This window comes from Zootermopsis nevadensis, unplaced genomic scaffold (genome assembly GCF_977971745.1).
Source record: "Zootermopsis nevadensis isolate Lab colony 2312 unplaced genomic scaffold, Znev_1.0 Znev_ptg000057l, whole genome shotgun sequence".
Lineage (NCBI taxonomy): Eukaryota > Metazoa > Arthropoda > Insecta > Blattodea > Termopsidae > Zootermopsis > Zootermopsis nevadensis.
The window spans coordinates 408851-433846 of NW_028259188.1; the positions used below are offsets into that span (position 1 = coordinate 408851).

The 24996-nt window shown below is 43.0% G+C and overlaps 1 protein-coding gene and 1 long non-coding RNA gene across 4 annotated transcripts; one reads left to right on the top strand and one right to left on the bottom strand.

The window, feature by feature from the left end:
• Positions 1-402: 402 nt before the first annotated feature.
• LOC110834905 (kelch-like protein 26) lies at positions 403-21303 on the bottom strand. 3 transcript variants are annotated; one of them, XM_022074533.2, is made up of 6 exons: positions 21122-21303; positions 6236-6438; positions 5537-5782; positions 4660-5352; positions 1866-2496; positions 403-1435 (listed from the first exon to the last, which is right to left on the bottom strand). In XM_022074533.2, exons 2-6 carry the CDS (start codon positions 6395-6397, stop codon positions 1284-1286), a joined length of 1884 nt encoding a protein of 627 aa, XP_021930225.1. In that variant the 5' UTR covers positions 6398-6438; positions 21122-21303; the 3' UTR covers positions 403-1283. The 3 variants fall into 3 exon arrangements, with proteins under 3 accessions (XP_021930225.1, XP_087217453.1, XP_021930226.1); XM_087361327.1 differs by lacking the exon at positions 21122-21303 and adding an exon at positions 8688-9698; XM_022074534.2 differs by lacking the exon at positions 21122-21303 and adding an exon at positions 8555-8646.
• LOC147871367 (uncharacterized) lies at positions 5745-6440 on the top strand. The gene is made up of 2 exons (XR_015538808.1): positions 5745-5854; positions 6167-6440. It is a non-coding gene; the product is annotated as an uncharacterized LOC147871367 (long non-coding RNA).
• Positions 21304-24996: the final 3693 nt, after the last annotated feature.

Below are 24996 nucleotides of genomic sequence, written 5' to 3' on the forward strand. Positions count from 1 at the left end.
TTTAAAATTTCCACAGCATTTTTAGTAATATGATGTCTTTTGGGCTGTCAGCCTCGACAGACACGGCTGACAACCCGAAAGTCATCATATTACTAAAACCGCCGTGGAAACTTTAAATTTGGACATTACAGTCTTGTTAACACAAAGCCCTTTGAAGCCAAAGCCTGTCTAAACAATATTTAAAAATCCAATTCTTACCAAGGAAAACGTAACGTCTCCATGACAATCAAACGCTTAATTCGGTTTAGTGAAATAATCTTCGATTACTTTGAGAATAATGCAAAACAAATAAATATATTGTCAGCAAAATGCAGAGTTACCGATTCTTAAAACAGGTGGTACATATAGGGCTTTAAAGGATTATGGTAGTTGTACTACACAATTATAACAGGAAGACAAACATAATTTTATGTTCATTTTTATGTCAAAAGGATCGTACGTGCCAGTACAAAGAAATCACGCAAACAACAACACGAAAGACAAAAAACATTCTGGAGTAGGATTTGAGGTTCTCACGGCATATGAGAATGGCCTTCTCCTGGGTTGTACGTTGCCTTTGAAACGTCGGCAAACTTCCACCAGACATGGCACTACACCCCAGGAGACGGCCATCTCGTAAAATGTTTAGAATTCTTGTCCTTCGGCATATATAACAATTAAATTTACATTTCTCACAGAAAATGAAGACCATTCATCTCAAAACACAACATCAACAAGAAATTAACAACATATGTCAACTCTATCATAAAACATTCCATTTCTAACGTTCATCTTCAACAACGGCCGAGCCGTTAAATAACAGAAATTGCTTCTCTTTTATAAAAATAGATACATTTGTTCACTTGGTGATAATTCCATAATTCAATAACCACATTTCATTTGGTAAATGTGAAAAAAGGTTATACTAATCCGTGTATATTGAAATTTCATTTGCTTTGTACATTAAGATGTGATAAATATATGATTGTCTGTAGTAATTGACAAAAATAAATGTGGCTGCTGCCATCTGCCATTAAAATTCGAAGAATGTTCTTTTTCATTGGCTTAAGGCAATAAAAGAACTTCTCCCTGCGCGATGCTTAGTTACCGTGTTTTTTTCTGATTAAAAAAGCTTTCACAAAAAAAAAAGGTGAAGCTCCGCAAGTAATGCCACCTGAGAGTGAACTTGTACAGTAAGTGATCAACCTGTTCCAGGCACATTCACTGCAAATGACATCCACTGCTTCCATTCGTGCAGAGGCAGAACCACAGAACACACATTTTTCGCCGTAATTCTCACACTGCTACGTCTGACCTTGTGTCGCAGCCATCACCTCCATATCATCACGACACCGTGGGATGTACAACGTAACACACGTATGTTCCCAAATGTCTTGAGGGTACTTCTCCCCTGTCGTCCAAGTATCTGTTTCAAGGTCATAACACTCAATGACAGCTGTAAAAGGAAAAAATGAGAAAAAGTCACTTCCGTTACCAAACCATTTCAATGCACGTCAAAAAATGTGCGCCAAGTCACCTTAACAAGCAGCAACTGTGCATTTAAAAGAATTTCTACATCTTGACCTCACTAAAATCCTAGACAGTGTTGGCAAGCCTGCACTATCATTCTGATTGGCTCAACAATTCCTGACATTCTTATTATTATTATATCGGAATACCAATTTTTGACAGAGAACTAATGCTCCAGTAACATAATCCAAACATCCACACCTGCTAACAAAGACCACCACTGTACAAAATTCTGAGCCAGTTTAATCCATTTCTAATTCTCACGAAATATTTCCCACACGCACAGTTACTACTTGTACTGATCTAATTCTCCTTTAAAATGTGAGGTAAAAACAAAGCGAACGGGATTAACATACCTGTGGCACGATCAAACATGGCATCACTATGGAATCCACCAATGAAATATATCTTGGTGTCTACCCCCACAATTCCTGCATGGTATCTTGGCGTCGGGACGCGTGTCACAATCTGCCAACGATCTGCTGTGACATCATAGACGTCAATAGTGTCGACGAGGATTCTGTTTCCAGTGTCCGCATCCTCGAACCACCCTCCACAGACATACAACCGATCGCCCACGACGAGCATGACGTGATCTGCGCGTGGGGTCAACATAGGGGCTCTGTGGTCCCACGTGTCTGTCCCTGCATTGTAGCAGCACATCGTACCCAAAACAAGGTCCCTGTCGAGCCCTCCTGACACAAACAAGCAGTGACCCCAAGTAGCACCAGCATGTTGGGTCCGATACCCCGGCAGTGGCTGCACGCTCTCCCAGCCGTCAGTCTCCGGCGTGTAGCACTCGCACGCGCTGACTTCGCCTTCGTTCTCTGGCTCCACGTCGTCCATCTCGCTGGCGCCACCGATGGCATACAGACGTCCTGACACGACATTCAGCGAGAAGCGACATCTTTCACGCTGCATGGGTGCCATAGTGGTCCATTTGTTGTAGCGTGGGCTGTACCGGAAACCAAAAGGATGGATGTTCTCCTGGAACAGAGCAATTTCAGATTCTGCAACTTATTTCAAGAATAAATAAGACAACAAAGAAATGAGATCATGAAGTGCCTGCCTTACTGTTGTGAGAAGAGAATGACCATTCAATATTAAACCTTTTAAGCCAAAGCTCGTCTAACATATCAATAGCCGTAAATTCTGCATGTGATATTTTACAGTCCGATGGTAGACGTCCCTGAGCCGAAGTGCCATAACGTGAAGGTGTATTTGTGGAGTGGAGATACAGCTCCATACATTCTCAACCCTGGCACCAGATTCATGCGCGTGGCCACCTTAATATTCCAGTTGCTTTACCATGGGAAAGAGCCGCAGTTCCCGCCGAGTACGGATCTGAGCGGGCTCCAGACCTTGTCTCGACGTGTGGTAAGGAGCAAAATCTGAACCCCGTCAAGAATCAAACCCTGGTCATCTGACCGATACCTAATATAACTAAAAACAGCACAACAGGAATGGGACAACTGAAGATTCACAATGACCTTCAAGCAAAGTATCTACACTGACTGGCTATTACGTTCCTGAAAACCCGTGCTAAAATGTGTAACTTTGGATTTTAAAAGACTCTAATAGAATCTGCGCACTTCTCACTGAAAGAAAGACTTCGTAAGATAGACAATTATTTAGTCATCAGCATGTCAGCGATCTTTTAAAACCCAGCAGTACCTGATTTCGCAGTCAATAACTCTGTGTTTATGAATTTTGTGTGACTGTCAGAAGACAAAGCTATTATTTCCCTGAACTGAATGATCATTGCCAAGATGTAATGTGTTTTCTTAGAGGTAAGAAGTAAATTTTTTAACATTATACAGATGAGCTTTGGAAGCCAGGACAGCTCAGTCAGTATAGTGACTAGCCTACGGGTTGGACGGCCGGGGTTCGATCCCCGACGGGGGCAGAGGATTTTTCCTCTAGCCTCTGCACCCAGACCGGCTCTGGGGCCCACCCAGCCTCCTGTCCAATGGGTACCGGGGTCCTAAAGCGCGGCCGGGGCGTGATGCTGACCACTCACCCACATCTAGTGCCGAGGTCAAGGATGAGTAGGAGCTATACTGCCTCTCCCCCCAAGTGCCTACATGGTGTACAGTGGGACAGCTTTTTACTTTATAGATATGGTATTGTAGGTGCGTCATATTGTGATTTATTTAAATAGTATTAAAAATATATTAAAATTGGCCGTCAATCACAATATAAGATAACCAGCCACGATCCGATACAGTATACCTCCAATCTCTCCTAATACTGCTACGATATTACTTCTTGGTCCATATACACAACATTGGCATCACTACGACATACAATCATATTAGTGACATGTGACACAACAAGGGATGAAGATACAATATGAAGGACGAGAAAATGATAAGAAAAATGAAAACTAAAAATCATTAAAAATCAGTAATTCAGTTAAAAAGTTTATAACATAACACCTGATGACGGCTATATATAGCCGAAACATGTCGTAAATGTTCCACATGTAAATCGAGTACTCGATATGGAACGTAAAATGATATTTTAATCTTTTAATTATCTTATATTGTGATTGACGGCCAATTTTAATATATTTTTAATACTATTTATAGATAAGCTTTGCCCTCAGAGGGACAAGTAAACCACAAACACATAAACTAGATCGACGGTCATACATTTGACAAACTGCGTCTTAAATGCCACCATATCATCACATCTTTGCTTCCCCGCTCTATTCTGTGGCTACGTGTCACCCCTATCGTCCAGTGATATTAAATTTAAGCTAAAATGGCGAATCTATAGTCTGTAAATCCTTTAGTAAAATGTTCAGGAAGAACAGACCCTGGAGGCCTTGGTTGTAATTGCACGCAACAAAAATTCCAGAAACTAAACGAGTCTCAAAATATACGGTGCAACTGTGAAGTTACGGTGCGATTTTACGGCTTCGGTATTTGGTGACAACCAATGCTAGAAACACGTATGAAAACAGGAAATGAAAGACAGACTTCAAAAAAGTTCATCTGTGTTTCGCCCATTCATAACTTCACGCAATCATTGCAACACTCCGTACAGAACATGTTTATTTTCATGTTTCTAGCAACAGTCGTGACAAAATGCACAGTTTTAAAACAGCACCGCACATTCTCAGCTCACGCCGTACAGCTGACTGACCTGCAGAGATTGGTTGAAGCAACCGCCCACCACATACAGATCGTTATCAAGCACTGCCGTCCCAAAATTGCACTGCTCGACGTGCGGTATTGACGTCAGATGTCGCCACTTCCCAACGCTTGGCAGAAAATAAGTGATCTCATTGGTGATTCCTCCAATGCCAAAACCTCCCACCTTGATGACAGCAAGTTCCATTCCCCTGGAGTTGACGAGAGGCGACGTCTTTGACGCCGGAACCACGCCGCTATCTTCTGGCAGAGCGCAGCGAATTCTTCTCTGACGACAAGCCTCCGAGAGGACCAGATGGAACAAGTGTTGATCCTGGTAAGTCTGTCCAAGCAAAGTCTGCTGCTGCACGGCTTCCAGGTCCCATGGCGCGATCTCAGAGAAGTGCACACGGCGAAGTAGCCTCTGCGGGCATGAGAGCCGCTGCCCTGCGGTGAAAGCGTGCGAGTTACTGAGCAGCCACCTGACGACTATCTGCAGTACCTCTCCCTCCGGACAATCCACAGGGAAGTCGCAGCCTAGCAGATATTCCAGCTGCTGGGGTGCCAGGCGATGGAAGTCAGGAGAACGGGAGAACTCGCGAAGGTGGCCGCTCATGAACCGGTACACACGCTGTCGAAGTTGAGACAGGGAATATGTTTCCGCAATTGTCGCTATGTCGATGCAGTTCTCCAAGTCTAGCTGCGCCTGTGGAAACACGAAGAATACATCTTCCAAGAAGTCCGACAAAGACTCTCCTAAGATTGAAACCAACTTTGAACTCCACAGTAAATTTGTTTCGAACACCCTCTCACTTGTATAACATACCCCTTTTGCCCTGATCAGTCCCTGTTAAGATCTGGCACTGATGGATTTCTTCAGTCTTTCGTACCTGCAGATAACTGGAGCAGGCTTCAACAACGGCTACCACCTGGACGTGGTTTGCAGCCGATAAGACATCCTGGATGTTCGCTAGGTTTAAGGCAAGCCTCGATGTGTAGGCATAGTCCAGCAAGAGTCTGATGCCCGCGGCTGTAACTCCATTGAGGCAAATCTCACTCTGACGAGACTCGCGCATCGCGTCCGTGAACATCGCGCGGAAATAATCGCTGCACGATGCAAGAACGACACGGTGTGCCTGCAAGAAGTACCCAGAAATCAGAATATGAACCAGTTCAGCTTTCCTGTGGCCTTCTCAGTATGCCGGCAGGTAAGCTCTGGAACATTTTCTTAAAACATATCAACTTTATTTTCCCAACATCCAGACTCCTCATTTGTAACATTACAGAACTCCATGTGGTTAGTTAGTGTTTTTTTTTAAAAAAAATAGAGAAATTAAATGCAACAGAGCCGACTCTTCAAGTTCATTAGCGTGTTTACACATTAGAACACTAACTAAAAATTAAATTAATTTTATCGCAAATATAATAATAATTAATATGACTCAACATACAAAATATTCACAAAAGACTGAAATATTATTATGTGTTGTGATGCTGCAGCACTCCTGTTTTGTATTCAGGAGGGCTGAGGTTCAGATCTTGATCCGGGACTTTCCTACGCTAAGAAGCAGTCAGCAGCTCATAGCAACCTGAAAGGCCTCTCCATCCGCAACCAGAGTAACATCCAGCAACAGGCCCTTGGTTCGCAGAGCGTTGAGCCCACACAACAGAGTGGTCGTGTGCGACGGCGACTCAAAGTGGACCGTGTTCAGCGGCCGATCCTGCAGCCCCCATTCCCGAACCCTCGTCATGTTCCTGGTCACTGGTCTCAGGCTACTGCATCTTCATAACTCTGCAAACATAAATACATTTTAAAACAGATTTCACCACAACTAAATTCAATGAAGTCTTCTCAGTTACGGACATAGCGAGCAACATCTGGCACAAGCATGAAGATAATCTTCTCTTACTAAGCTCTTCTGGATCAGGGTTGTCCAAAGAGCATTCTGTGAGGTTACTTAGTCCAGGCCACGAGCCTGCAACGCAACTTTAATATTTTTATTCAGAATTTCTTTCCTTCCTAATGCAGCAATGAGGGCATTCAGAAATTACAAATTCCACACATGAAGCACCCATTAAATGTGCTTGATGTGGACTGCAGTTTGTAATATCATCTTCTTATTGTACAGTTTCATCCCATTCACGTCCGATCAATGATTCTTGTCCAGTGAAGAAAAATAAGTCACACTGTGCATTCAATTTAAATTCTTCATTAACAAATCATAGATCAACTAATTATTAGATCTTTTGCATTCGACAAATACTAGAGAAAATGTGGGAATTTAATGGGTCAGTTCAGCAACTATTTGTGGACTTCAGGAAGGCGTATGACTCAGGTAGAAGAGAGGTTATGTGTGGCAATTTGATTGAGTTTGGAATACGAAAGAAACTTGTTAGGTTAATTAAGATGTGTAGAGTTCGTATAAGCAAACTTCTTTCGGATCCCTCCCCAGTGCACAATGGCCTAAAACAGGGGGATGCTTTGTCCTCAGTGCTTTTTAATTTTTCTCTAGAACATGTCATCAGGACTCTCATAGGGAACGAGGAAGGGCTCGAATTAGATGGTCTGCACCAGGTACTTGCTTGCCTTTGCGGATGAAGTCGATTTGCAGGGGGGGGGCTGGTTGGGTACCATAACTAAGAATGCAGAAACTCTCCTAGAGGCCAACAGAGAAATGGACCTAGACGTAAATGCAGACAAAACTGAAGACGTGGGCGATCAACTTCAGCAACAACGGCGGAACACGTCATTTGAAAATGTTTCAAAATTGAAGTATCTGGGAACAACAATAACAAATAGAAATGAGGTCCATGATGAAATTAAGGTTAGAACACGTTCAGGAAATGCTCGTTTTTGGAAATTCAGAAGCTGTTATCATCCTGGTTACTATCAAAAACACTGAAGATCAGGATATATAAAACAGTAATTTTGCCTGTTGTCTTGTATGCTTGCAAAACATGGTCTCTTACCTTGAAGGATAAACGTGGATTACAAGTGTTTGGGGGGGGGGGGAAGGTGCTCAGGAGGACATTTGGGCCTAGGAGGGATGAAATAAGCGGGGAATTTGGAATATTCCATAACGAGGAGCTACGTGAATTGTCTGGGTCACCTGGAACAGTGAAATCTAGGAGGCTCCGGTGGGCTGGACATGTGGCACGAATGGGTGGAGAAAAGGGGTGCATACAGGATTTTTTGTGGGGAACCCTTCTGGGAAATGACCTCTGGATAGAACAAGAGGAATGCTGAATGAATATCACCTGATTGGCTACTTGCTAGGACATGCGCTGCCTCGAGGCACAAGAGTGACCTAACTTCTCATGTCCGTGATGTGGGCTACTTTTAATCATGCAGCCAAGGATTAATCGAGAGTGTGATGTTCTCTTGAACGTACTTAATTTTATTAGACCGGTATATGAAGCCTGGTTAGGAAATTTTCCTTCAGTAATTAATAACATAAACAAAAGATTGAAATGTATGTCACTTGCAATTTTATATGTTGTTCTACACTGGACAGAGAACTTTGTCTCAGTCCCTAACCCTAAGAGACAGATGCAGAGTTGGGGCATTTTTGAGAAAGATTCTTCATGATCTGTACCTTTCTACAAATGGAGGAGGAGACATGTAGAAGGCAAGAGAAATGGATACGAAACACACAAAAGTTCCAAAAGCTGCATGGATAAGGTCACTACGGAGAAGAAATCGTAAATGAGATGTTAGTATCAAATGGATCTAAAGACGGAATTCCACACTGATTTGTCCTAATATTTTCCTCACAGTTTATGCAAAAGACTGCGCACATATAAATCAGATGGAAGGATTATATAAAATAATTTACACAAAATAAAAACTTTGCTATAAGAGCTTCATTTGATTTAACTAATTTTCTGTTTATCGAAATGTCATTTACGGATTCCTCGTGTGCACCGCCGCCATGTTGCTTGGCAGTTGTAGCAGGCAGCCAACTGAAGTGAGGCCTTGAGCCAGGTAAAAGGAAGGTAATCGACGTGAAGCGGATAGCATTCGCCTTTCACAGACATTACCTCCACCAGTTATCCTTCAACAGTTTAACCTGTCACACGTCACATCTTGTGAGGGCAACGGCGACATTAAAGAGGACTCCTTGCCCACAAGCCCTCCTCGTGAAACTGACAGTCGCTCAGCTGGTCAACAAATCTCTTCTTTTTATGGAACCAAAAGGTCCATCGTGTTCCTACAAGCCCATCACTGGGCTGGTAACATGAACCAGACGAATGCAGTCTGATCCTCACACCCAGTCTCTTATGATCCATTTTAATATCATCCTCAGTGGTAACTACGAATAACACCAATTTAAAAATGGGTAATTCTCTCCGTTTTGCCAACACAGTGTATTTGTGTGTTCCTTATGATTATTCCAATAAACAGCGATTATTTCCCCAAACAGCATTCACCAGTTGATAGAAGAAACAGAAAAGCGTTGTGTTTAATTCACGATCAAGTTGAGCAAACACGAAAAGCAGACGTCCATTTTCTGTTATATTTTCAAAACCAATAATGCCAACATCAAGATACGAATTTCTTAGCACGTAACGCTTTAAAACTAGGGCATTTGTGAGTTGTCAGAACGACCTTGGAGCAGTACCACGACGTCCTGCAATCGTCTGAACTAAAACCACATCACGTGTTACAAACATGAAAATCAAGGAGGGCGAAGAGGGGGAAATGCATGAAAACCGCATGCCACTTGAAAGGTGAGTGGATAATATTAAAGTTGATCTTAAAACATCGTGTCAGGGCGTGGGCTATATCCAACTCAGGTCTCGATAGTGACCAGCATTCGGATCTTGTGAACAAGGTAACGGACCTTTGGGTTCCATTAAAAATTTACAATCTGAGCAACTGTCAGCTTATCCATAAGGCTTCTGTTCAACGGAGTTATTTATATTGCTGGCTTATTATTAGTTCGACACCGAAATACAAAAACACTGGTTACATTGAATTATGTTCATCAATCACCCCAAGAAAATTCCGAAACACTGCCTAAAATAGGTCACGACTGATACCTTCCATATCATTAACAATTCATCAACAAACTATCTAACGCTACATAACCTTGCCAATTGAAAAGCGTCGTTGAATAAACGAATACCAGTAGTCGCTCTTTCCTCATGGCGCATGCGTGGTACTGGAAGATGGACGCCTTATAATTCGATGATAACGGTTGTATCAACAGGATGCCTGACTTATCTGCCATAAATGTGTTCCGGCAATCTTATCAACTTCAGGACTGGAGATCCGTTTCCGTTTAGCCCACTCACGGACCACGGAGATGAGTGGTCAGGTACATGCTCCGTCCGTCCTTACCGACTGACCTCTCGCAGATCGTTTTACGCAATTCGTTTTTGTTCAAAATATGACACCGAGGGGGCGACACTTGTGCTGGGAGCGACAGCCGACAAACTTCTTCCGGATTCAATCTGATTACCAAATGACATTTTTGTAAATCATGTCACTGGAAACATCTTCCATTTTGGTAGTCTTTTAACTTCGTGTCATATACAATACCCGGGCTTCTTGACTTTAAATCTATGACTGAATACAATACATACGGAAAACAAACAATGTACGTCTCTTAACGGAATACAAGAAGCCTTGGAAAAAGGTCGAGACATGCCTCTACTAGGTTCAGGAGGCCATGATACAGAGTCAATATAACTGGACAGCTCTTTGGCACAGAAGCACGAATATTACGCTTCGTTTGTGCCGTCTACGAGTTTTATGGACGATCTACGCTCTTCAAAAGACTGGAATTATACCGAGTAACAGTAAACACTGCAGCGTCCGTTTGTTGAACCCACAGCAGCAGCGGACACGCTCCACTGAGCCCAGCTTGGTTCTCACAATCACAGGCAGCATCCGCGCATGCGCATCATTCAACGCGAGCAATAAATGCCATTTTACGACGCTGCATCAGCTGCTGAAGTTATAAAATGATACATCGGGATGCAGGAGTTACAATAGTTGTGGTCTGTTACGATATAGAATCCCTGGCGTCTTGACTGGTACGACGAGTCAAGACCAACGAAGTTCACGGTCCAGTGGATAGATAGCAGCACTACTGCCTGCTTTGCATTCGGTAGGTTCCAGGTTTAAAAATACCGGACAGGGAAATCGGTTATCCTGAGAAGCTGTTCGTGGTTTTCCGATAATATAACATAATCTAAACTCTACGTAAATGTCAGGCAGTTTGCTACAAGACGGCAAAGCAGAGAAGTCGTATTAAAAGAATCTATTTATAGCCGCGACTTGGGTTTGTCACCTCAGGGGAGTTGCAGCCTTCGGAACAAGGAGTGGCCAGTTTTATAACTAAGCTCCAAGACGACAAAAGACACGTTCTAACTTGTTTACACACGCCGTTAGATGGTCTGAAAGTCATCGTACAAGTTGACAGCGGCGATAGAAGAATCACATTGCGTAGTTCTTGTCTGTGGGATTTGGGCCACAACAACAAACGAGATCTCTTAAATTACAGACCACAGAAATGAGAATTTGGTGGTGATAACAGTGAGGCGGCATCCGACATTTCCATGGAGCAGTGACCTTGATCGTTCAGATAGACGATTCCTATGAACGCACAAGATTTGGATCAACAAATGGACTGGAGAATTTAAACGAAGACCACGGTTCGTGCTAAAGTTTGCCAATACCAAAGACGACTGTAGTAACCACGGTAACAATCTAAAACTTGTCTGCTTGTTAGTACGCGAGCCATCACGCACACACTCTACTAGGACTTGGTCCAGCAGCCCTGAAGAGGGCACTTCCTTATCCTAGGACTACAATACGCCATTGTCTAGAGAATTCTGAAATCGTTTCCTCGAGAGACAAAGATGTGAAGGCGATGATGAGACCTTATTTACGTTCTGCTTACTCTCACTACGTAATTACGACAGGTAACACAACTGAACCACACACGTCACACGAGATATTTCGTGTGAAAAATGCTGTCAAAAGCGAATGCCTACCGACTCCTTCAGTTACCACTGCGCCGGTCTGCCACGCCTTCACAATTATCAACAACACAAATAGACACTGACACACTGAAGCCCGATGGCACATGCACACGCCTTAACAATCAGTAACCCCTCATGTATTTGTGGCTTTCGTATAGTTCTCACGGTAAACAGGGATTATTATTTCCTTAAACAGCGTTAACCAGTTGATCTTTGTAACGGTGAGGCGTTGTGTTTTCTTCGCGGTACGGACTGGATTCTTAAATGCTATTTAGACGAGCTTCGGCTTCGAAGGGTTAATTAATTATCAGATTAAACAGCGATTATTTCCTTAAACAGCGTTAACCAGTTGATCTTTGTAACGGTGAAGAGTTATGTTTTCTTCGCGGTACGGGCTGGATTCTTAAATGCTATTTAGACGAGCTTCGGCTTCGAAGGGTTAATTAATTATCAGAATAAACAGCGATTATTTCCTTAAACAGCGTTAACCAGTTGATCTTTGTAACGGTGAGGCGTTGTGTTTTCTTCGCGGTACGGACTGGATTCTTAAATGCTATTTAGACGAGCTTCGGCTTCGAAGGGTTAATTAATTCTCAGAATAAACAGCGATTATTTCCTTAAACAGCGTTAACCAGTTGATCTTTGTAACGGTGAAGAGTTATGTTTTCTTCGCGGTACGGGCTGGATTCTTAAATGCTATTTAGACGAGCTTCGGCTTCGAAGGGTTAATTAATTATCAGAATAAAAATCTATTATTTCCTTAAACAGCGTTAACCAGTTGATCTTTGTAATGGTGAGGCGTTGTGTTTTCTTCGCGGTACGGACTGGATTCTTAAATGCTATTTAGACGAGGTTCGGCTTCGAAGGGTTAATTAATTATCAGAATAAAAATCTATTATTTCCTTAAACAGCGTTAACCAGTTGATCTTTGTAACGGTGAGGCGTTGTGTTTTCTTCGCGGTACGGACTGGATTCTTAAATGCTATTTAGACGAGCTTCGGCTTCGAAGGGTTAATTAATTATCAGAATAAACAGCGATTATTTCCTTAAACAGCGTTAACCAGTTGATCTTTGTAACGGTGAGGCGTTGTTTTCTCTTCGCGGTACGGACTGGATTCTTAAATGCTATTTAGACGAGCTTCGGCTTCGAAGGGTTAATTAATTCTCAGAATAAACAGCGATTATTTCCTTAAACAGCGTTAACCAGTTGATCTTTGTAACGGTGAAGAGTTATGTTTTCTTCGCGGTACGGGCTGGATTCTTAAATGCTATTTAGACGAGCTTCGGCTTCGAAGGGTTAATTAATTATCAGAATAAACAGCGATTATTTCCTTAAACAGCGTTAACCAGTTGATCTTTGTAATGGTGAGGCGTTGTGTTTTCTTCGCGGTACGGACTGGATTCTTAAATGCTATTTAGACGAGGTTCGGCTTCGAAGGGTTAATTAATTATCAGAATAAAAATCTATTATTTCCTTAAACAGCGTTAACCAGTTGATCTTTGTAACGGTGAGGCGTTGTGTTTTCTTCGCGGTACGGACTGGATTCTTAAATGCTATTTAGACGAGCTTCGGCTTCGAAGGGTTAATTAATTATCAGAATAAACAGCGATTATTTCCTTAAACAGCGTTAACCAGTTGATCTTCGAAATGGTGAGGCGTTGTGTTTTCTTCGCGGTACGGACTGGATTCTTAAATGCTATTTAGACGAGGTTCGGCTTCGAAGGGTTAATTAATTATCAGAATAAAAATCTATTATTTCCTTAACAGCGTTAACCAGTTGATCTTTGTAACGGTGAGGCGTTGTGTTTTCTTCGCGGTACGGACTGGAGTCTTAAATGCTATTTAGACGAGCTTCGGCTTCGAAGGGTTAATTAATTATCAGAATAAACAGCGATTATTTCCTTAAACAGCGTTAACCAGTTGATCTTTGTAACGGTGAGGCGTTGTGTTTTCTTCGCGGTACGGACTGGATTCTTAAATGCTATTTAGACGAGCTTCGGCTTCGAAGGGTTAATTAATTCTCAGAATAAACAGCGATTATTTCCTTAAACAGCGTTAACCAGTTGATCTTTGTAACGGTGAAGAGTTATGTTTTCTTCGCGGTACGGGCTGGATTCTTAAATGCTATTTAGACGAGCTTCGGCTTCGAAGGGTTAATTAATTATCAGAATAAACAGCGATTATTTCCTTAAACAGCGTTAACCAGTTGATCTTTGTAATGGTGAGGCGTTGTGTTTTCTTCGCGGTACGGACTGGATTCTTAAATGCTATTTAGACGAGGTTCGGCTTCGAAGGGTAAATTAATTATCAGAATAAAAATCTATTATTTCCTTAAACAGCGTTAACCAGTTGATCTTTGTAACGGTGAGGCGTTGTGTTTTCTTCGCGGTACGGACTGGATTCTTAAATGCTATTTAGACGAGCTTCGGCTTCGAAGGGTTAATTAATTATCAGAATAAACAGCGATTATTTCCTTAAACAGCGTTAACCAGTTGATCTTCGAAATGGTGAGGCGTTGTGTTTTCTTCGCGGTACGGACTGGATTCTTAAATGCTATTTAGACGAGGTTCGGCTTCGAAGGGTTAATTAATTATCAGAATAAAAATCTATTATTTCCTTAACAGCGTTAACCAGTTGATCTTTGTAACGGTGAGGCGTTGTGTTTTCTTCGCGGTACGGACTGGAGTCTTAAATGCTATTTAGACGAGCTTCGGCTTCGAAGGGTTAATTAATTATCAGAATAAAAATCTATTATTTCCTTAAACAGCGTTAACCAGTTGATCTTTGTAATGGTGGGGCGTTGTGTTTTCTTCGCGGTACGGACTGAATTCTTATATGTGATTTCTTTTTAAGTTTCGGCTTCAAATGGTTAAACTGAGAGTTTTACATGCAGAACGAACTGCCAACGTTACATCTGCATCATTTACTTGTGCATAATCACACTTTCATTTCCTGAGGCGAAGTCCGCAATGTGGCAAGCGATACGAAGTGAATGAATTTCCATCCGCCTTAAGTTCCCTGCGTTGGAACCCGTCAGATTAACAACCGACATTAGGACCGCACCACGTGTGAAGAAGGCCACGTCACACGACGACAGAATAGTTTTCTAAAATGGACACTTTTGCAGGGCGTAAAATGTAACTCAGTCAACATAAAACAATGTTGTTCTGTGTTTACAATAAACACCGACGATAAACGGGGGGGGGGGGGGGGGGGGGGGAGAGAAATCAGACAAAAGCTGTGATATGAATTTTAAAAATGAACTTCTTTTCGTATCGCCAATTAGTATTTGCCATTCTGACAACTGAAAATGGCGTCCTTATTTCTGCCAAGTTCCCACTCGAATGAGCGTCTGACGTATCCTGTGATTTTTCCCAGTTCCTCCACAGATTTCCCGATTAATTCAAAATGTCCCTCCCATTTCCCGCCATGCAACTGATACCGTTCACACATACAGAACTCACGTAGACTGCACGCATGAGTCCAGAACAAGCGAAAACAAAAGAGCTCGCGGTTACGTAACCACGGTAGTTACCCCACACTCCGCCAGATGGAAGACGACGTCTCTGCACGCCGGTCCGCGGCTGCTGTCGGAGAGCGCGCAATTCCCGCGACTTGCAAGAAACCCGTTTCAGAGCCAGCACGACGAACTCGAACCATCACGAAGACAGCCAACGTTCCTACCCCAAAACGCACGATCAGGAAAGAGTCCAACGCAGGGAAATTTTGTACGAAGCGGAACTGAAGTTTACTGAAGACCGGAGACATTTTTGAGGATGACTCCGCGATTTGGTGGAGGCGAAAATATCCAGAGTAAATTACCTACAGACTCGTCCTTTAAACGCTGATAGTAGCCAGCCTGCTAGAGACTTTTTATGGAACTCGAAAGACAATCTGCCACATAAAAAATCCAGTGGACATCTCCTTCCATTTTAATATTATTCTCCAACTTTCATCTCCACATAAAATTTTACACCAATCTGTCAGCTCCCAGACCTCGGCCATCTTGTACAATTTTTATTGACACTTTAATGACCGAGATGAGGTCACTAGCACAAACCGGTCGTCGTCGAAAGTAGCTCAGTTAGTGAGGCAACCAGTCAGAGCGGTTTTGGCCTTACAAGTTTCCCCACGACGACCTGAGATTTTAACATCGCAACCAACACCAAAGAAAAGAGGCACTGAGAGAAGCTAGCAGTCGCTTAGCTGCTCAAGAAGTCGTCCGATTTTTATGGAACCCGCCACTGGATCAAATCGAGTCACGAGAATCCACTCCAGTTTCACCTCATGTTCCCATCTACGTTTAGGTTTCCCGACTAAAATCTCGCAAGCATTTCTATGTTATCGATTCGTGCTGCATGCCTAATCAATCTCACATCCATGATTTTATGAACCCAAACTATTCGGTTAACTGTCATTATGACAATCTTAAATCCTGAACCAGAACGGAGGACGAGGTAAGTCCATCACCGTTCCCACAAAATGAAGCCAGTCCAACCACGGCAGCTTTTACTATGTGGATGTTTAACCCTAGGAAGCGTGGTGGTAAGTATATGTACCACTTACTTTAACAATCAACGTGTGCATATTTAGTTATATTTCGTATGATTTTCAGTTAAACAGCGATTATTTCCTTAAACAGCGTTAACCAGTTGATCTTTGTAATGGTGAGGCGTTGTGTTTTCTTCGCGGTACGGACTGGATTCTTAAATGCTATTTAGACGAGCTTCGGCTTCGAAGGGTTAATTAATTATCAGAATGAAACAGCGATTATTTCCTTAAACAGCGTTAACCAGTTGATCTTTGTAATGGTGAGGCGTTGTGTTTTCTTCGCGGTACGGACTGGATTCTTAAATGTTATTTAGACGAGCTTCGGCTTCGAAGGGTTAATTAATTATCAGAATAAACAGCGATTATTTCCTTAAACAGCGTTAACCAGTTGATCTTCGTAATGGTGAGGCGTTGTGTTTTCTTCGCGGTACGGACCGAATTCATAAATAATATTCAGAAGAACTTCGGCGTCAACTTTCTACAGACTGTAGAGTCTAATGTAGAAGGAACGTGAATGGTGCATGAGTAGGTGGCCGTGGCGTATTTTAAAACCCCGAACCAGCATGGAGCGACAGAGAAAAACCGCAGAACATCAGTGAGCATAACCGGGGTACGTGAGCTGAGAACCAAACCTGGGGACCTTCCGAGTGGCCAGCCAAACACTCTTTCGCGACGTTCAGTTTGCTTTCTGGATCGTGGCGTGACGGACAGACTGTGAGGTCCGAAAATACGGCAGGTTAACGCAGTGAGAACAGCATAATCATTCCGGAAGCAAAGAGTTCGCAGTCAGCAACTGCTCTTCGCTTCCTCCGTCCAGGAGTGACGTAAACACGGGTTTCTATTTGCATCTGTCTTGTTACGCCATTCCTGCCTGACTTTCTATTTCCCATCACTGCTCGGACACTCTCGCGCGTTCAGCTAATTTTCCTTTATGCAAGTCAATCGATAGATATAATTCACTGTAGACTCCCCACTGACGTCAGGAAAAGAATCGATTTTATTCCATGGATATTTTGGGGAAAGAAAGCAGTTGACATAGCTAACATTTTACATCGATTCAAATTTTCCTTTTCACGTAAACCTGTTTAGACACAGAATAGAACCTTTTAAGACTATATAAAATACAAAGCAACAAACTTCCACAGTTTATATATATTCTGCCTCAGTTTTTTTTTCGTTCGTTACTAAAAAAAACCTGGTAACTGTCATTACGGCAATTCGCCGCGACAGATATGCAACCAGCAGAGCGTCAACTATTGGGGTTACGTGCCACAGGACATGTGTCATTATGTCCGTCAGATTTCAGGGTCTCACGGAGGCTGAAATGAAGACGACTGACTTCTATTTTTCACTGTAAACATCGATTACTTCCTTAAACAGCGTTAACCAATTGATCTTTGTAACGGTGAGGCGTTGTGTTTTCTTCGCGGTACGGGCTGGATTCTTAAATGCTATTTAGACGAGCTTCGGCTTCGAAGGGTTAATTAATTATCAGAATAAACAGCGATTATTTCCTTAAACAGCGTTAACCAATTGATCTTTGTAACGGTGAGGCGTTGTGTTTTCTTCGCGGTACGGGCTGGATTCTTAAATGCTATTTAGACGAGCTTCGGCTTCGAAGGGTTAATTAATTATCAGAATAAACAGCGATTATTTCCTTAAACAGCGTTAACCAATTGATCTTTTTAATGGTGGGGCGTTGTGTTTTCTTCGCGGTACGGACTGGATTCTTAAATGCAATTTAGACGAGCTTCGGCTTCGAAGGGTTAGGGCACTACACTGATATTCAGCAAAAAGATGAATGGAAAACCATGAAGACCACGTCACGATTGGCGACCCCGAGCTTCAAAGCTGGTGTCAGACGCAATAACACTGTGCTAACCCGCTCGGCGAAAGCGTAAACAAAGTGGCGCTGAGAGTTGTTTCAATGTTACCAATATCAAATTACATGCGTCAGACCGCATGCAGTGTGACGCCTCGCCTTCTTGTCTGAAAACACAGACCACGAATCCGTGGAGTGCAAATCCATCCGGCGGGTCGTGACGTTGCGCTGTCGACTGCAAAATTCGAATCCGGAGCGCACATTCTTTTTTCAATTTATCTGCGGTTTCAAATTCCTCACTGCGCTTGTAACTTTTACATACTTTTAGCCGTACAGTCCTTACTGACAAGCTAATAGTTGCTAAGCTAGTCAAGACATTAACTCCCTGGTAGCAGAATCCGCAGGTTCAACACCGACAACACCAGAGCCTGCCACCGGCCACGACCCTGAGCCAACTCCTCCCTAAGATCCATCTTCATGTTGCCCTCCCATCTCCTTTTTGGTCTTCCCAGTGGTCGTTTATAAGAAGGATTCCCTGCCAAAATCCTGTATGCACCTCTTGCCTTCCCCGCCATGCGTGCTACGTGTCCAGCCCACCGGAGCCTCCTATATTTCGCTGTCCTCACTGTTCCAGGTGACCCAGACAATTCAAGAAGCTCCTCGTTATGGAATTTCCTAAAATTCCCCACTTATTTCATCCCTCCTAAGTCCGAATATAATCCAGAGCACCCCCCCCCCCCCCAAACACTTGTAATCTACGTTCTTCCTGCGAATATATCGAATAAGCAGCACGGGGCAGCTGACGAGGTGTGGTCCTCAAGCTTGGGAGGTTGGGCGTAGGGCTACCAACCCTCCACCGCAAAAATGTTTTATGTTCTAAACCCAAACCGGAATGACCTCGCGTCTCTGTATCAATCCTAGGGACAAATTTTACAGAACGGAGACACTTATGAAGAAGAATGTCTTCTGGGTTGTCCCGCCGCGTAGTTTGGTATAAATTGACCTGACGTTTCGGAGGTGCTTACTGCATCCATCATCAGGGCGATAAATAACTCGTGAGCGATAAGTTAGGTTATTTTATGGGGAGCAGGTAAAAGCCAATCCAGGCGCGCAATGAAAGGGCTGATTAGTAACGACTTCTCACCTGGGCCAATGCGACGCAATTCTCGGTCCCTCCTTTGTCTCTATGGACATCGCAGTTCAACGACGAGACCGCCAACCGAACTTTTGTGACAAACTTGGGATCACCAGACGACGAGAACACGTGACTTCCATGACAACCCGAACGCATCACGCGAACTGTTTTCTGTCCGATCAATAATCAAAACCCACTGCAGCGAGCATTACGTGGTGTGACGTCCCTAACCTCAAAACACATTCTCGTGATGTCACACCCCCCCCCCCCCCCCCCAATCAGCCAAGTGCCCAAGGATTCAGAACGAAACCTTCGATAATCTGCCTCAACACAAATACAAAGGACCAGATTTGTTACGCGCCAGCCCTGAGGATGAGAGCAGAGATGGCCGAGAGTCTTTCATGACATCAACACGTGATCACGTGGTGTGACAATTTGTCGTTTACGTCTTTGGTTCCGACGGGAAAACTTTTATTGGCCCCAGATAAGAAGAAAGTTATATTAATTTCTGTGTTTTTTGGTGCTTGGCGAGAGAAATTATTTGTGGATGGCGAATTAATCGTAGTTTCTTTTCAAAGGTTTCCAAAGCCGGCGTGAAACGCGTATGACAAAAATCTGTTAACCGCTGATTCTATTTTCCTGATTATGCAATAATTAAAAGTAATCAATTACGTGTTAATCGCTTTGAAAACAATTAAGACGAGTTTTATGCAACATTAAAAAACTGTGTCCCGATGTGCAACCAGAAACGAGGTTACGAAGAAGTCAGTTATCTGGAATGATGAAGGGAACAGTACCCACCTCTGAAACGTCGGAATAGATTTCTACTAAACAACATGGCGCAACATCACGAAAGACAGTCCACAAATATTAATGTTCTTTAACGAGTTTACAAATTCAACCTTTGAAAACATAATTCATAAACCGTTTATGTTGGCATTCATGAAAACTGCATATTGGTTATGATGAATCAGCGCTACCAACCCACCACAAATTTATTTATTCAACGACTCTGTCGCTGGGGCATTAAATGATTTAACGAGCAACGAATTGACAAGGATGTGACAGATGGCAGCACTGAACTAATTTAAGATTTTGCCTGGAGGGACTAAGGAAATCCAGGTCGAGGTTTCAACCCGTGAGCTCCCAAATACGAGCAAGTGGACCGGAAATTGTACAGGAGACATTAATTATTTTCCTTACAGGCAAAAAAACACCCATCTTCCAAATTACGATTGTAAATAAATCGTAATGGTGTTAGGTTAGGTTAAAAATAACGAGCTACACGGCGTGAAAGGGCACAGAATTAATAATACGTACCGAAAATGCTGAAGACATCGTTAGCGCCACCAAATTACCTTAGTTTCAATCAATATTGACCCCTAAACTGAGTATTATACCGACTTATGCAAAGTACCTTCTATACGACATCAATTTAATTTTGTTCAATTATTATAAAAGTGTTTTGTAACGTGTTTGTGCCTTGAGATTCAAAGCCAAAGTTTTTGTGTAATATTTAAAAATACAGTTGCCTCAAAAAAAAAACACAACGCGTTTCCATGACAACGATTAGCTAATCGCAGTTTATTCTGTAAATCAAACGAAACCAAAAAAATAAATATTCTTATTGTTGAAGCAGGTACCGGTCGCTCGGCATTTTACCCGTCAATATTTCAAGAGACAAATCACTACATTCAAAAATTGAAATCACGTTACTTATTTTCCATTCACACACGGTTTAATTTTACTATTCCATAAGTACAGTATTAACAGTACAAACTTTATTTAATTAAAAGCTGATATCAGTTGTTTAAACATGACTACTTCAAGACTGAAGCCGGTAAACAAAACACGAGCAAGCATGTTGCAACTGCTTCTGTTTTCAAATTACTGTGGGGGAATAATGAGTCACGCCAAGGATTCAGCTCCATTAACGAACCGCAGTTGACCAACGACAATTGCACAACACGTACCTTAGTTTACACAGTCTTGGACGCCTTTCTGAGCAACATCACATAACCACACAGCACATTTAGAGTATTTGAGCACACTACCAAGAGTTTCCATAGCCCCATCCACTCACCAACACCATTCTCACGTTACCTAATGGTTCGTTGCTGTTATCTTGGCATGACGATGCTGCCAAAACTGAGCGAAACAAACGCCACGATACGGACCGAGCGAGAACTATTCTCGAAACTAACTCACGTTACCTGCCATCTACTGTGCGAAATATTACTCACATATAATTTTATAAGCTCGATCGATAACTACAGGCACCAACAATTCCACAGTATGATGTTTTATGGATAATTACGTAATAGTGTATTTATAGGCACAACTCCGCACAAATATAACTGGTTAAAATTTTCACACAATTCCAGTATCAAAACGGCAACTTTCTATTCGATGTCTGACTGACATTTCTTGTTTCCTGTGCTATCCATTTCACGCAATTACAAAAGTGGACACAAAATACGAAGATTTTCTGTTTCGTAGTAATCAAACCTTTTTATTATTATTAGTGTTCTGTCTAACGACAGGTCCGTTTCCTCAGAAGATGATCCATAAGTGGTTTGCCATTGCCTTCTTCTGTGTGTGAATGGAGTAATTGTTGGGATGCCACGGAGGAAAACTCCGTGTTGCCTAGACCACGACCTTGCCCAACACAAGTTATAAATTCGGGCACCGCCGGGAATCGAACCCGAGACCCCAGGATTACAAGGCCAGCGTTCTAACCGCTAGACCACCTCATCTTATTATTATTTAGTGTTCTGTCTGACGACAGGTCCATATGAACAGGATCCTTCCATCCTTTTCTCTTCTCGGACTGGGACCTGTTCATATACGTTCTTGGCAGATGATCCAGAAGTGGTTTGCCATTGCCTTCTTCTGTGTGTGAATGGAGTAATTGTTGGGATGCCACGGAGGAAAACTCCGTGTTGCCTAGACCACGGCCTTGCCCAACATAAGTTATAAATTCGGGCACCGCCGGGAATCGAACCCGAGACCCCAGGATTACAAGGCCAGCGTTCTAACCGCTAGACCTACAGGCACATAAACCAAGGGCAACTTCTTGGCCAGGTAAACAACTAAGGTAGGCCGCACACCGGCATGCGTCAAGACATGTAACAGTCAAGACACGATGTCTGCGACATGACGCAAAGAAAGGAGCAGAGTTGAAACGAATGAGATTATGAAAACCGCCGCACACCGGCCTGAGTCATGATGCAGACACGTGCAGCGAGACTCGGCATGTTCCTTTTCTGTGCGCCAGGACTGAGACATCAGTATCCGCCGGTTTTCCAAAACGCGGGTAACGTGAGTCAGGGAGGCCCTCCCCATGTGATGAAAGTGCAGATGGACGTTTTGTTCCCAGTTATCAGATGTGAGTCGCCACCACGTCATTGAAAACTGTAGGTTAACGTACTCAAAATTTTGGACAATTAAAATTAATTAAAATAATTATTATATTTGTTTACATCGAATGCTCGATATGGAACATAAGATGATATTTTAATTATCTTAACTTACTATTTTATTGTGATTTGACGTTAAACAAATATAATAATCATTTTAATTAATATCACAATATGACGCAGCTGTACTATCTCATAATTAAAATTAAACATTATTATCAACAATAGGGGACACTTTCACAGTGAAACGATTCGATCATGTCTAATAAACATTTAAAATAAATCTGTACGATTTGGCGCACGTTTTGTGATTTCTTTCTTATAATTAATGTTATAATTAGCCGTTCATCAGCACTGACAGCTTTCCTATAGTTTGTATCCTTCCTCAACAGTGGCGAAACTCTCTGAAGAAGTTCCTTATAGGATTCCGGGGACATTCGATAATTAGATAACTGGAATTTAACCGGATCATTTAAAAATTCGCGTGCTAAATCGTAACGCACATTTTCCTTTCTTTTACGTACATTAAAATATCTTCTTCACTGGACGACGTCATGTCATCAACTAGAAAAGATGTGATAAGACGCAGACACGTGCTACTTCGGTGTGTGTGGACTCGAGTCTGAATCACGAATGAAGCAAGACTGCGTCTTTTGTCTCATGTCTCGACGCAGTTGGTGTGTCACGAACTCTGCTCCCGGCAGCCACCTGGCGAATTGAAGAAGCCCGGAGCAGTCATTGACCTGGTTGGCTTCAGTGGGTCGCAGTTTCAAAGCACAGACGGAGCTAACGGTAAACCGGTCGCGTTACGTTACGTTACGATATTTATCGAAGTGGTGAGGGGGGGGGGCTGACGACGAAGACTGAGGGAAGACACGCGGTTTATTTAACAACGCTTCATCACCAACATGAGTTACAATTACGAACGCAATACCGCGGTCCAACTCAAAGTATTGTCATCAGGAGTGACTGAGGAAAAACATGATAAGATACCTCCTGAACTGCACGTTACTGTGGCGTTTTAATCCAGACAACAGGAGACGAGCAGAGTTGAATGTTGTCCGACGTTTCGGCAAACATTTCAGTTGCCATCTTCAGGGCGAATAGGTTTATAAACTGTGAATATGGTAAATGCAGAATTTGTAGATTTAACAGCAACGACGAAAACACGAGGGCAAATTTATGGAGGTTTACGTCAGTACCCACAGTTCGAAGTCCAGAGGCAGTGGACCGTATCCTGCGCCAGATAAATCCAATCCCGATCATCGTAGTTTCAGTCGTAGGAAAGCAATTGTCCGCGAGTAACGGTTCCGAGACACGTTTATAACGGTCCTGATGTTTGTGCTGAGACCACAAACATGAACGCAAGTCGCCCGCAGAAATGAACTACAGCAGGGGTTCTCAACCAATGGCCCACTGATGTGTTTCGTGCCGACCGCGTCTCCGCGGATGACGAAAGATAGTTTAAACGCGTTTTCTGGCACGAAGGGTCACTGTCTTCAGTATTGGACAGTCTGCATCGCCCTTAGAAACTCTCGGATCAAAAACTGCTGATGAACACGTGGAGGCAAGCGTGGAGATCTCATCCAGTTCAAGAGCCAAAATAATGACTGATTCTGTCACAGAAAACTGTAATGAAAGATATCGACATGTTTCCAACAGTAAGTTAGTATCACGTTAAAAAAAACACTACCGTAGACTTTAAAAAAAAATGTTCTCATTTATAAACTTCCGGTCATTATGAGGTCACCCTGATGATGGAGGCAGTGAACAGCTCCGAAACGCCGTTCTCTTGTGCCAGAATACTCAGCGCGATATCCCATAAGACGTCCGGCGATGTTAAAGCAAGTGGCACGTACAGTTAATCAGTGTTTTAATGGTGTTTGGAGCAACCATTGTGTGAGCACGTGAAAGATTTTTCTTTTTACTGAAACGCGCATTGCACTTACACGGAACAATTACGTTCGCTTCTGACAGAATTTTCATGAATAATGCCCAAGGAAAGGAGACGGCACGGAGATCCTCATCGCCAGACTTCGCGCAACTCACAGGGGACAGACAAGTTGCCGCGATGACAGGGGCTACATTTTCTTCAAGTCCTTCCCACGTACGACATCCGAAATTACGAACTGCGCCCCTGACGAAACTGTGCGCTCTCCCTGCGTTACTACTTTGTTGGCAGAAGGAAAACAAACGCACGCGACGGACGGACGGACACAGGAATGGCACAAATGCCGACGGTCCTCAGACGCACGGACTCGCCCCGACGAAATCCGTGTTCCGCATGTGACGCCGGAAGATTTAATCAAAATCTGGCGAGTAGGACGAGGTTCTCACTGAAGATGGCTGCCTTCTGGGTTGTAGCGCCGTGAAGTCTGGCAGAAGATCACCGACGTTTCACATGTCCCTGCTGCCTCCATCATCAGGGC

Bases quoted from the DNA above. Each gene is read 5' to 3' on its own strand.
- LOC110834905 (XM_022074533.2), bottom strand. From the start codon at position 6,397: ATGACGAGGGTTCGGGAATGGGGGCTGCAGGATCGGCCGCTGAACACG. The intron at 5,353-5,536 runs GTACGAAAGACT...GTGTTTCCACAG, and splicing joins CCTGCTCCAGTTATCTGCAG to GCGCAGCTAGACTTGGAGAA. The intron at 2,497-4,659 runs GTCAGTCAGCTG...GCTCTGTTCCAG, and splicing joins GCTTCAACCAATCTCTGCAG to GAGAACATCCATCCTTTTGG.